The sequence below is a fragment of the Hyla sarda genome, chromosome 10, assembly GCF_029499605.1.
Source record: "Hyla sarda isolate aHylSar1 chromosome 10, aHylSar1.hap1, whole genome shotgun sequence".
NCBI classification, from domain to species: Eukaryota; Metazoa; Chordata; class Amphibia; order Anura; family Hylidae; genus Hyla; species Hyla sarda.
The window spans coordinates 32,977,742-32,991,646 of NC_079198.1; the positions used below are offsets into that span (position 1 = coordinate 32,977,742).

A 13,905-nucleotide genomic window follows, 5' to 3' on the forward strand; every position below is an offset into this window, starting at 1 on the left:
GGCATGCACCGTCTTTTCCCCCCTTCAAAAAAACGGAACAGGAAGCAAAACGGGTGATAAAGGATTGTAAAAAAAAATAAAAATCAAATTGACATTAATGGGATTATTTTACAGCCATTTGCAACCTGTTTGAAAAATTATCGGGGCAGACGGCCGTGTGAACGAGCCCTGTAATGGAAACGGTGAACAAAACCGTGGGGTGAACATAGCCATTCACACCAAACACTACAGCAACCTAGATGTTTGGATATTGTAGGAAGCAAAAGAACAATCAGTATATTAAATACCATTGTGAGAAATCTACTTTTGATTGAAATAAAACCTCTACATTGAAATGACCACTAGACTTACTTGTTGCTCCATTTTGCTTGCTTGTATTTTGCTGGGCACTGGGGGGCCTCGGCTGGGATGTATTTGTATTAGATGGAGGAGGAGCCACAGCCTGTGCATAAGGTGTAGGCGTACCAGACGTGTGTCCACTGGACGGGTTGTTTTTGCTGTTCGTGCTGCTGTTGCTGCTCGTACTGCTGCTGTTTGATACTGCTCCATTGCTGTTTGTACCCGGCCCGTTTCCGAGAGATGACGTGCTGGAACTGCTTCCTATTTGGTAACTTGGTGTCACTGCAGGGGACTGCGGATGATGGTTGTTATGGATACTTTTAGAACCGTTCTTTGCTGGTGACTAAAAAAGGAAAAACCCTGCTACACTTTAAGGAAAAATACATATACGCTGTAATGCTAGGAGTAGGACAAAATTCCCTGCATGAACTGAAATGCAGTTCTGCAAAAGAAAAAACACAAAGAATATAGACTTAGTGGCGCAATACACCTTACAGAGAAAAAAGGATCCTGGAAGTAACTTTTACAAATATAAGTTTATCTACGTGGCTAACCAAAACTGCATCAGTGCATCACTATCAAGAAAGATTTAAAAACCCTTCCACCAAAGTTCTGCCAGCAAACGTGGCACTTGTGGTTTTGCTAAACACAATCCTTGTGGAGTCATGTGACAGTATTATAAGGGTAACTCCTACTTTTGAAACTTGTTGTATAGCCACAAAATATGCAATAAGATTTTGATAGATGCAGGCTATGACATCCAGGAAAAAAGTGATTGGAGAGGTTACATGGTTCTGTTGGGCTGGTGTCACACAGTGTGTCACATTGTTTGCCTTTTTTTTTTAATTTTTAACAGCATTTTTTTTTGTTCTACAGCCAGATGTTAAAGTCTGCAATACATGCACTACACTACATACTAAATGTTTCTTGTGGTGGTGTTTTGCTTTGTGTTTTGGCCTTTCTTCAAACCACACAGCATTCTCAAGGTATGTAATTTATTCTGCTGACGTTCCCATAAATCCAATGTTAAGAAATTCCATGAAAACGCTTGCTTAAAAAAAGATAATGAAATGAAAAAGCATGGTGTTTCTCTCTCCCCCCCCCCCCCCAAGCAAAAAAATAAAAATAAAAAACTGCATGTCATCCTGCATCTTTCAGATATCTATGGCATATCCAAGTGTGGGGGGGAATAAAACTAACTACCACAGAAGAACAATGAAAAAAAGATGAGAGCTGAAAATGGCAAAAAAATGGCACTATCCAACTCACCTGACTGACTTCACTGTCTGTCGATCTCCCTCGGATTTTCTTGTCATCTTCAGAGTTTTCCTAAAAATGTTAACAAAAACAACTAGGTGAAAGATCTACGATTATGTATTTCAACATTAAAGGGGTACTCTGGTGAAACTTTATTTTATTTATTTTTTATTAACTGGTGCAAGATTTGTAAATTACTTCTATTTACAAATCTTAACCTTTCCAGTACTTAGCAGCTGCAGGAAGTGCTTTTCTTTTAAAAATTCTGGTCCTGTGATGGTCCCGATCAGCTCCGCTGAGCTGCTTTTACTTTAATTTTAAATGCCGCAATCAACTTCAATCTTGGTGTATAAAGGGTTAATGCTGGGCTTCGGCCCGATTGGCGGTGCCTGGCATTAAGCCTACGTCCTGGATGCTGATAGCAGTCGGGACCCACCCGGTATAAAGCGTTCTCCGCTCACGAGAACACTTTAAACCCTGATAGCAGGACCAGAGCATACAGGTATGCTATGTTTATGATCTATGTTTTCATTATTAAAAGTAAACAGGTGCAGGAACTTACTGTGGTGCAATTGGCAGGACTTGGTGGAATAGGAGAACTTGATGTGGTGGAGGTGGGAGTGCTGCTAGACTGGTTGAAGATCTCATCCTCCATGTGACTGTGGCTTGGTGGGGAAGTAGCTGCCAGCGCCTGTGCTGGAAAGGGAGAAAACAAGCCACATAAGAACATGTCAAACTAATAATTCAAGGGAATAAAAAAAAAGCAGACTGTCTTAGGCTGGGTTCACACTACGTTTTGTCCCATACGGGAGCGCATACGGCAGGGGGGAGCTAAAAGCTTGCGCTCCCGTATGTCACCGTATGCGCTCCCGTATGTCATTCATTTCAATGAGCCGACCGGAGTGAAACGTTCGGTCCGGTCGGCTCATTTTTGCGCCGTATGCGCTTTTACAACCGGACCTAAAACTGTGGTCAACCACGGTTTTAGGTCAGGATGTAAAAGCGCATACGGCGCAAAAATGAGCCGACCGGACCGAACGTTTCACTCCGGTCGGCACATTGAAATGAATGGCATACGGGAGCGCATACGGTGACATACGGGAGCGCAAGCTTTTAGCTCCCCCCTGCCGTATGCGCTCCCGTATGGGACAAAACGTAGTGTGAACCCAGCCTTACTATGGTTCTACTTAGTGTAAATTGTGATCAGACAGGCTAAAAGATGCACCAAATTTATCACAGTAGCTCAGGCTGTCTTATAAGGCTAAGTTCATATCTGCATTGAGCTCCACTCAGGGAAGTTCAATTTGATGAGTCCGTTGAAACAGCAGGTTATGAGCAGAAAAAAAAAAAAAATTACTACGAGAAATAAAAACATTTCTCAGTCAATGTGATCCGTCTGGACCGGTTGGTGTCTGTTGAGCTCCGTTTCTGCAGATGTGAACGAGCACTTAATTTGGTGAATCTTTAGACTACCTGATTTTTTAAACCAACTTTGACTTGGCTTAAATTTGTGCCCAGGTGTACAACTAAAACCAAGGGCAGAAGCCTTTATAAACTTGTCTAGAAATGAAATGTGCATAAAACATATCCACTGGCGCAAACTAATAGCTGGGCACGAAGGCTATTTATACCTGTGGGAAAAGATGATTTAGTGCAATTGTAGATAAAATTGAGGCACATGGAGAATGATAAATTATGGGCCTCTGTGTGAGCCATGAATTTTGATTTAAAGGGGTACTCCAGTGGAAAAAAAAAAAAATTTTAATCAACTGGTAACAGAAAGTTAAAGCATATTTGTAAATTACTTTTAAAGGGGTACACCGGTGAAAACCTTTTTTCTTTTAAAACAACTGGTGGCAGAAAAACATATTTGTAAATTACTTCTATTAAAAAATCTGAATCCTTCCAGTACTTATTAGCTGCTGAATACTACAGAGGAAATTCTTTTCTTTTTGGAATGCTCTCTGATGACATCACGAGCACAGTTCTCTCTGCTGACATTATTATAATAATAATAATAACACTTTATTTATTGTTGTCCTTAGTGGGATTTGAACCCAAGTCCCCAGCACTGCAAGGGAGCAGTGCTAACCACTGAGCCACCATGCTGCCCTTAGCATACATCTGCTATGCATGGTTGCTAAAATGGACAGAGATGTCAGCAGAGAGCACTGTGCTCGTGATGTCATCAGTGTTCCAAATAGAAAGGAATTTCCTCTGTAGCATTCAGCAGCTAATTAGTACTCGAAGGATTAAGATTTTTTAATAGAAGTAATTTACAAATATGTTTAACTTTCTGCCACCAGTTGATTTAAAAGAAAAAAAGGTTTTCACCGGAGTACCCCTTTAATTAAACATCTTAATCCTTCCAGTACTTATCAGCTGCTGTATGCTCCACAGGAAGTTGTATTTCTTTCTGGAATTCTTTTCAGTCTGATCACAGCTGACACCTCTGTCCATGTCAGGAACTGAGTAGGAGCAAATCCCCATAAAAAAAACCTATCCTGCTCTGGACAGTTCCTGAAACGGACAGGTGTCAGCAGAGAGCACTGTGGTCAGACTGAAAAGAACTCCAGAAAGAAATACAACTGATAAGTACTGGAAGGATTAAGAATTTTAAATAGAAGTTATTAACAAGTATGTTTAACTTTGTGGCACCAGTTGATTTAAAAAATAAAAAGATTTTTGTTCTTACGGTCAAATCCTTTTCTCGGAGGATCCATTGGGGGACACAGACCTTGAGTATATGCTGTTGTTGCTAGGAGACTTGACACTAAGGAAACCAAAAAAGTTGGCTCCTCCCAGCAGGATATAGCCGCTTACAGAGCCTGAGGTAATCAGTTTAGTCCCCAAGCAGTAGGAGAGGACCGAGAGGCAGAAAACCCAAGACCAGTCCGAGGAAACCATTACAAAAAAATGACTGAACACACCCTCGGACAGGTAACCAAAACAGGAACACCAAAGAAAGGGCGGGAGCTGTGTCCCCCAATGGATCCTCAGAGAAAAGGAGATTTTTGTTCTTACCGTAAAATCCTTTTTTCGATCGGCTCCATTAGGGGACACAGACCTTGGGACGTACCAAAGCCGTCCCTAGGGTGGGCACAGAAAACAATCAGGGGGCAGCCTGGGCCACTGCCGCCTGCAACACGTTACGGCCCAGACTAGCATCAGCGGATGCAAAGGTATGAACCTGGTAGAATTTAGTAAAAGTGTGCAAGGACGACCAGGTAGCCGCCTTACAGACTTGAGAGGCTGAAGCCCTGTTATGGAGAGCCCAGGAAGCTCAGACAGAATGCGTGGAATGAGCTGAAACCCTGAAAGGAGGGGTCTGCCCCCTGCAACGGTAAGCTTCCGAAATGGCAGACCTGATCCACCGCGAAATGGTGGCCTTCGAAGCAGGTAGACCCTTACGGTGACCGTCCGTAAGAACAAAAAAGGAATCACTTTGACGAAAGGAAGACGTAATAGAGAGGTAGGTTCTCACTGCCCGTACCACATCCAGTTTATGAAGCAAATGCTCCCCAGGGTGAGACGGAGTGGGGCAAAAGGACAGGCGGACGATATCCTCAATGAGGTGGAAGGCAGAAACCATCTTAGGTAAAAAAAAGAAGGAACCGGACGAAAAACAACCTTGTCCTGGTGGACGATTAGAAGGGGAGAGCAGCAAGAGAGCCACCAATTCCGAAACCCACCTAATAGAGTTAATTGCCATAAGGAACGCCACCTTCCAGGAAAGGAGACAAAGGGAAACCTCCCTGAGGGGTTCAAAGGGCGCACCCTTCAGGGCGCCAAGGACCAAGTTCAGATCCCAAGGAGGTGTAGGAGACCTGTAAGGAGAGGCTGCGTGGGCCACTCCCTGAAGGAAAGTCCGAACATGAGAATCAGACGCCAGAGGGTGTTGGAAAAGAATGGAAAGGGACGAAACTTGACCCTTTAAAGGAGCTGAGAGCTAATTGTTGTTCCAGCCCTGACTGCAAAAATGAAAGGAGTCAGGGAGAGAGAACACCACTGGGAAAAAAAGATTGAGATTCAAACCAACGAAAATAAGACCTCCAGGTACGGTGGTATATCTTCGCGGAAGAGGGCTTGCGCGCCTTGAGCATGGTGCGAATCACCTGTGTTGAGAAGCCTCGGGCCCTTAGAACCGCGGTCTCAACCGCCACGCCGTCACATGCAGCGACGGTAAATTGGGGTGGCAAAGAGGACCCTGAGAGAGAAGGTCTGGACAAAGTGGAAGGCGCAGCGGAACATCGTCCAGGAGCAGGACGACGTCGGCGTACCACGCCCTCTGAGGCCAGTCCGGAGCCACGAGAATGGCAGGAACGCCCTCCGCTCTGAGCTTCCTCAGGACCCTGGGAAGGAGGGGAAGAGGAGGGAACAGATAGGGTAGGGCGAAACCTGACCAAGGAATCACCAGCGCATCCACGGTCAGATCACGGGGGTCCCGGGACCTAGACACAAAGAGGGGAACCTTCTGGTTGTGGCGGGATGCAAAGAGGTCCACAATCAGAGTGCCCCAGAGGTTGCAGATCTCTGCAAACACTTCCGGATGAAGGGACCACTCGCCGGGGTCGGGAGAGGACCGGCTTAGGAAGTCCGCTTCCCAATTGTTTACGCCTGGGATGTGAATAGCTGAGATGGCTGGAACTCTGAGTTCCGCCCAGAGAAGAATTTTGGAAACTTCGGCCATCGCCGCCAAGCTGCAAGTGCCGCCCTGGCGATTGATGTACGCCACCGCAGTGGAGTTGTCCGACTGGACACGAACTGGGCGGCCCTGAAGAAGGGTCTCTCAATATAACAGGCAAAGATAGATTGCCCTCAGCTCCAAGATGTTGATCAGGAAGAGTGTCTCTCATTGCCCAATTACCTCTTGATAAAGCTGCATCGCGGCAAAACATGTCGAGGGGGGCAGTGTAAAAGGTTTTAAAATTGTGTAGCCATTAGTACTCCTGATCAGCATCTGGATTGCACTGCAGGCCTTCCAGAGCTGAGAACTCAAAAGGTTAGGCTGAACCAGATGGTCAGCACATACATGCATACAGATAAGGAAGATCTATTTGGCACCTGTGATTTTAAATTAACCCTTCGTGCGCAACTATCAATTAAGATTGCACTTTTATTATAATAGATGGTGTATGGGAAGAATGGGTACTTTACTGGGCCATCCTTTGATGGTCTATAGGAAATAATTTGGGAAATTAACCCTCCATACACTGGTGTCTTGTTCTGTTGATATATCTGGGAGACCAAAGGCCCTGGACTGTCCGGATAACGCGCTTGAACCTTCTTTGTTTCTTGAAACCTCGTCAGGATGCCTCCAGGCAGACTCCAGCAAGGCTTCAACTTCAGCATGAGCGCTGAAAATCTTGGGTGCCAGACGGGCACGATGAAAGGAGACTTCTGTAACAGAGTGCGAAGTTCCTGGGTCCTCTAGGTGGAAGATGTCTCTTATGGCCGAAACAAATGAGTCCAACGTGTCAGTCACGTCTGTTCGGTCCTCTGAATCAGAGGCAGAAGCCTAATCTACTAGTTCTCCAGGCGAGTGGGAACGGGTGGAGGCAGCCTTAGAAGAGGGAGAAACTGACCTGGTACGCCGTTCTGGACACTCAGAGTGGCGACCAGGGGGAGTGTCCTCTAGAAGAGGGACGCTTGCGGGAGGACGTAGCACAGGGACGATACCCATGAGGGGAGCGCCTTCGTCTGCACGAAGACTCCGGAGAGGAGTCAGAGGAATGACCTCTATTATGCTTGTGAGAGCGTTTCACATAGGGTGAGGGAGAACGAGTATCCCTTGAGGGTCGGTGTAAGGAGGACCTCTCCAAGGCAGTCACCACGGAACGGGAGACCTGTGCCAAGTCAGAGATGGAAGACACCCATACTGGAGGGGTAGCAGAGCCCACTGGGTCTGGGGGAGCATCCTGAGTAGAAATACCAGGGGGGGTCAGGAGGTACAGTGGTGCAGGTGGAACAAGTGGGTTCAGCAGACCCAAGCATTTTAGAGTTGCAGCCCTTGCAAGAAAAATAGGTGACCTGGGCTCCAGTTAACTGCTTGGAGGGAGGAACAGTTCTGGTCTCGGACATGGTAAAAAAATAAAACAAACAGTCTCACCAGCGTCCGTGTCCCCAACAAAGCAGCTGGAGAGAGAGATAGAGAGATAGAGAACACACCACAGCGTCCCAGGATAGTGGCCAAGAAAAGGAAGCCAACCGGTCCTGGGCCCCAGCGGTCCAAATGGACCAGAGCACTCTGAAGCAACAACCAGTCAGGACGGGAAACAGAGGGGGAACAAAAGGGAACCCGGCTGGGACTCCCAGGTTCTGGGCACAGAAAGGTAACTCTAGAGAACTGTGGAGTCAGTGTAGCGCTACTGACACAGTCAAGGGAAGGAGGAACGCACCCTACCAGGGAGATTGTGCTGAGGGGGGAGGAGAGCAATGGCAGGACCCAAACAACAGACGGAGGCTAGACAAGCTGTCGCCAAGCCACACATGATAGCAGAAACCCCCTCTGACAGAGGGGAGTGCCAAGGCTGCCTGAGCAGCAGTAGATAACCAAGAAACCGGAAGAGAGCCAGGCTGAAATAGTGGGCAGTAAGCACACAGGCAGAGACAGCGAAAAAGCTCTACTGAATGCTCTCAGCGAAAAACAAGGGCCCAGCCAGATATCTCACCTATAAAGTGGGAAGCGACCAGTGAAATAGTCCCCCTAGTGGAGGGGAAAACAAGGGGTGGTGGAGATGAAACTCAGGCACTGACCATGCCAAGCCCCTGATCCCCGTACCCCTGTAGAAGGAGGATTTTCAAAATGCACCAGGCACTGTAGGAACAGGGACAAGCCACCCTGCGGCAACGGACAAAGTACTGCGTAGACGAAGCCCTCAGGAACTCTGCGAGAACATATCGAGGAGCCAATTTGTGTCCCCAGAGGGATCGGAATCCTGGACACTGGAGCTGAGCAAATATGCAAAGACGTGACTACAAATGCAAGGAAGAAGCGCTCACATACACAGCAAACCGCGTTGAGAGGAACACCCCATCGGGGTGAAACCCCGAGCCCGATGGGCACCAACGGAGCCAGACTAGTTGTGTGTAAGGCAAATGAGCAGGCGCCTGAGCCACCCTGCACAGGAATCCAGGAAGATAACTGGAGGCATAAAGGGAGGTGGGGGGCGCTAAACTGTCTGTGATGCCCCACCAGGCCCCACGCCAGAACAGAAGTGCTCAACCGCTGAAGACCTGTGGAAACAAGATTACAGGAAGGTCCGAAGCGCACCTTACCGATAGAAGGGAAGGTGGGCTCTACATGGGACCCAACATGCGTAGGTACACAGACATGGATACCTCTCAATAGTAGTGAGGAACCAAGATTGCAGACACGAAAGGAATCGCAGACATCCAAGTCCGCAGTATGAAAGACAGGCTCAGCACCCAATGGTGTGTAACAACCATGCCCCTAGCAGACCAACGTGGCACTCTTAGAAAGGGGAACAGAGTGCTGAAGTTGCTGTGAAAAGTCATGGAACCTGTAGGAAACGCCCACACCCCATTTGCTAATGGTGCCCCACACCAGGACTGCTGTCGCAGATGCAAGAGATGAAGGAGATGTGTGGGGCAGGAAACATGCAGAGACAATCTGAATGGTATAACAGGTTCAATGAACCCACAGGGACACAATTCGTGGAACTTCACATGGAAAGTGAGTCACCGGGATGCAATGACTGGAGCATCAGGAAAGGGGGAGGTGACCTGGTGGATTAGAAACCCTGCAGACACAGTCTCTCTATATGGCATAGGGACCATGGCCACATCTGGTCCCACAGTCAGAACCACACATTGAAGTTACCAGCCTTCAGCCGTGAGAACAGCTGCAAACCAGTATGTGGTGCATTGCATAGGGCACATGGGTTAAATCACTCAGAACCACACTTCGGCAATGGGATACCTGAACTTCCATCCACGGAGTGAGAAGTGTATGGTAGTTGACCCGACGTAACAGTAAATCATGGCTGACCGAATTCCTGAACGCACAGGATCACTCCTTTGAACCCTCCCACAGAAAGTGGGGTACTGGAGTGCGGCCGATCCGATGGGCGACCTAGTGGTGCCGGAGACCATGCAGACGAAGTCTGGCTGACAGGCATCATCCCTGTGCAAACAATAGGTAAATGTCCATCATCCCTGTGCACCTGCAGAGACCCTTGTCCAGAGTCCTCCCACGCAGATAGGTACAGAAAAACACTGCCAAGCATGTGGTAGCCCAGTGGATTGAATCCCTGTCACCCTGGAAGATCAGGGGAGTTTGAGGAGCCCTGGATTGCATCCCTGTCGACCTGAAAAGGGTTGATAGGACACGTAGGGTCACTTCTTTGGACACTGCACCATAGCAGTGGGACCGTAACTCCTGAAGGGCAACCTAGAGGTGTAAGAGACCATGAAGACCACTGTCCTGGGCACAGGGTCCCCTACATTAGAAGAGGGGTACAGGAACTCCAGCCAAGCCCCCAGCAGCCCCATGATGGGAGACCGGTGGCGGCAGAAACTGAGCAGACAACAGTCTGGCTTACCAATAGAGAACACCCCCAGGCGCTGGTGCACTATTGTCAAATATCGAGGGGTGGGGAGGCCTGGGGCCATGTATAGTATCCCTGCCATCCTGGGAGATCAGGGGAGGCTAAGGAGACGTGGATTGTATCCCCATCACAAAAGCCATTTTAAACGCCGGGTAACTCCTTCGGACACCACGTTAGCAGTGGGGAGCTGTAATTCTAGCCGTGGATGCGGCAGCCACGTGATGAGTGACTGGCGGCAGAGGAAACCACATAGACCACTGTCTGTGGTATTTGGTCCAGTCCATGTCCATGTGCTTGAAAATCTCACACTAGAAGTGGAGAGTCCAGCACACTAAGCACAGATTCCGAAGAGCTATAAAGACCTGTGGGAAAAAATTGATACCACTGCGGTCTCCCAGCACCCTCCCGGGAATAAAGACCACTAAGCGGACACGATGTCTAAAGACACAGGAGAAGGAAACACCTGGGAAAGGCCATCAGCTAAAATCAAGGACGTGGATGCATCTGCAGGGGCATCCCCCCAGTGTCTCGCCTTGGGGGAAGGGGCTGGAATGCGGCTGTGGGTGCGGCAGACATGTCATGGCAGAAATGCCACGCACAATATCCCTAAGCTGGTGAAGAGACCTTTGCCTCTTCAGGTGATATAACAGGGTGGCGGAAATAAATATTAAATCTGCCCCCAAAAATAACATTTAATATATGGTCCCCAGACCAGAAACCCAGCAAGATAAAACCGGTAAGGGTGCGTTCCCACTTGGCATATACACAGCGTATTATTTCACGCTGCGCAAAATTTACAGCAGCAGCTGGAAATACGCTGCGTATTCCCTGCTCACTATACACACACAGGGCTTTTCTGCGGCAGCCCTATGTGTGCAGCTAGTTTTAGAGGCGGAGCTGCACGTCACAGTCATGCCGACACACGGCCCCGCCTCCAAAACTCACTACACACATAGGGTTGCCGCTGAAAAGCCCTGTGTGTATAGTGAGCAAAGAATACTCAGTATTTCCCACTGCTGCCGCAAATTTTGCGCAGCGTGAAAGACGCTGCGTATACACCAGGTGGGAACGCACCCTAAAAAGCAGACATCAAAAGACTGCCATAGCTGTCTGCCGCCACAAGGGGAAGCCATTCAAGTGACCACAAAGTAGGGGCTGCAATCTACTGAATGGCCACCAGAGGGGGGTAAGAACATGGACTGACAAAAGATTTTTTCTCTCTTTTTTTGTAAATAAAAAGAGCGCAGGAAGCAGTGCTGCGTAGGGACCAAGAGGCCAGAACCCTCTGGACCCCCAGAGAGAGAAAGGCCGAAAACGGCCGACGGAGCCCCTCCAACCAATGCAGCGTGTCAGTCACTGCCGAGCAGGGAGCGGCGGATATCACACGCACTGCGGTGAGATGCCGGAGCCAAATGGCGGGCCCAGTCATCCAAGCGCTCTGCCTCCCGTCGCTAAGGGAACAAGGTGAGGTGGGGGGGGGGGGGTTAAGAGAGAGAGGATGTTAGACATACTCACCAACAGACTCCATCTTCTCATACTCACCTAGGCGTCTTCAACCAACTTATGGCCACGCTGCATCATACCAGGCTAAGATAGCGGGGCGAACAGGGGCAGTGGGGGGCCCGAACCCAGGATACAACCTCCAGGCGCTGGCTGTTGGCGAGAAGGGGTTGACAGTACATACTCTATCTGTGCCCCTTTGTCGCATATGGGGGAACAGGTAGCGCCATGCTTCTGAACCCCCACCTGTGTCTTGCCTCCTACTGACACTAGCTAAAACTGATCACCTCACCTCCAGTGGGCGGGTATATCCTGCCAGGGAGAAGCAGACGACTTTTCCTAGTGTCAGCGCCTCCTAGTGGCAAGAGCATATATCCATCAGTATAGGTGTCCCCCAATGAACAGCGACCGAGAAAACTAGTTTTTCACCGGAGTACCCCTTTAAAGGAAAACTGACAGGCTGTTCACCTGCACTAAACCCAGTTTACTTGGTTATAGTGCAAATGAACAGCATTATAAAGAGTGGTCACTTTAAATAGTGAAGTATTTGCAGTTATGCCAGTTTCATTTTTCCCTTGCTATTCCACTTCCCTGGACAATGAAGGTGGGGAGCCGGCTCGCCATGCTTCTCTGCCTCCTCAAAATTCAGTGGTCTACCCACTCCTGTGATGCATATGCCAATATTTTCACTAACAAGTCACTAGAACATGAAAGCCTGCAGCCTCTCTGAGCAGAGCGCAGGAACCACTGCCTCACTACACCCAGAAGTCGGGTTGTCAAGCTCCTAATAAATGTGGCATGACTACCATACTTTCCAATTACTACAATCAGATAAAAATTCATGTGAGTTTGTGCACTGATGTTGTATATGACATTGTGCATGTTTAACTACAGCTGAGCCCTTGGCATAAGGATTCAAAGGTGTACAGCTCCGTTTGAATGAATGCAATTATCATAGGTTGTGTTTGTTTTACCCCTACTTGCCTGGACATATGTCTGTATATGCCACTCAGTTGATAAATCACTGCAAAAAGTCATCAACAGTAACATCCCCTTTTTTTCTTAGTCATATAGCTTATATCACTGTAAAAAAGCTTTATTTTGCTGTTATAAAAGCCAGTTTCTATCTTTCAGGGGCATGATTTGTCAGACCTGACTTCCAAAGAGGAATTATTGTTGGTGTGTACCTGGTAGGGGTGTCTGTGAATTGCTGAGTTGATGGTGTGTGGAGGTCTACTGCTTCCTTAATCATATCTTCATATGCAAAGACAGGCAAAATATCTGCAGATAGAAGTAGCTGTGGTAGACAGTCAAAACTTGAGAAAAGGAAGAGCACTGTGCCAAACTGTTCCAAAATGTCACCAATACTGGTGCCCTTAAACGTAAATTCACCTCAGCAGTAACTTTAGGGTCTGTAATTGTGCTTTTGGCTACAATCGACAAAGTGCTCTTCTGTCTCTCGCATCAAGCTTTGACTTCTGACCACAGATACCTCTTTCTGCAGAACTGGTAAAGGGAAGACTGAGGAGAGAGTTTGGAGGCCAAATTCATCTGCCATTCACAGAGCTAAAGAAAAAGGCGGATAGCTACACTGTTTTGTTTTTTTGTGTTTTAGTTTTTTTACCAACCCCAGCAAAGCAAACAAAATAAATAAATAAAATAATGATATATACACATATATCTCTATCTCTATCTATCTATATATATATCTCTATATATCTATCTCTATCTCTCTATATATATCTACATCTCTCTCTCTCTATATATCTATCTATCTATCTATATATAAAACTCAACGGAGTACTCTGGTGCAGAGTATTCCTGCTCCGTCCTGCTCAGGCTGCAAAAAAAAAAAAATGAAAATTAACCATCTCCCACCTTCCTGGGTTCCCGCGGAGCGCCACCACAGCTGATCGGTCCTCCGGTCCATCCTCTTCATGCTTTCGGGTGTAACAAAGAGTCACATGGCGCTCAGCCTATCGCCGGCTGAGGCAAAACAGCAGCGGCCGGAGATAGGCTGAGCGCCATGTGACGCTTCGTTACACCCGGAAGTATGAAGAGGATGGACCGGAGGACCAATCAGCTGTAGTGGCACTCCACGGGAACCCAGGGAGGTGAGAGATGGTTAATTTTCATTTTTTTGCAGCCCGGGCAGGAATACTCTGCACCAGAGTACTCCTTTAAGGCGTAATATACTGACTTGTAAGTTGCACTGCCATGGCTTTGGATAAATAATAAT

The 13,905-nt window shown here is 47.7% G+C and overlaps 1 protein-coding gene across 15 annotated transcripts in view; it reads right to left on the bottom strand.

Annotated features, from left to right (window-relative positions):
• Nucleotides 1–13,905, bottom strand: part of CNOT3 (CCR4-NOT transcription complex subunit 3) — an 86,117-nt gene that overhangs the window by 22,975 nt on the left and 49,237 nt on the right. For 14 of the 15 annotated variants that reach the window (XM_056542599.1, XM_056542590.1, XM_056542600.1 and 11 more), the window contains 3 exons: nt 2,159–2,292; nt 1,609–1,668; nt 352–682 (listed from right to left, as the gene is read on the bottom strand). In XM_056542599.1, the coding sequence (XP_056398574.1) occupies nt 352–682; nt 1,609–1,668; nt 2,159–2,292 (525 nt within the window). The remainder of the gene's footprint in view (nt 1–351; nt 683–1,608; nt 1,669–2,158; nt 2,293–13,905) is intronic. The other variant, XM_056542602.1, reaches the window with a different exon arrangement.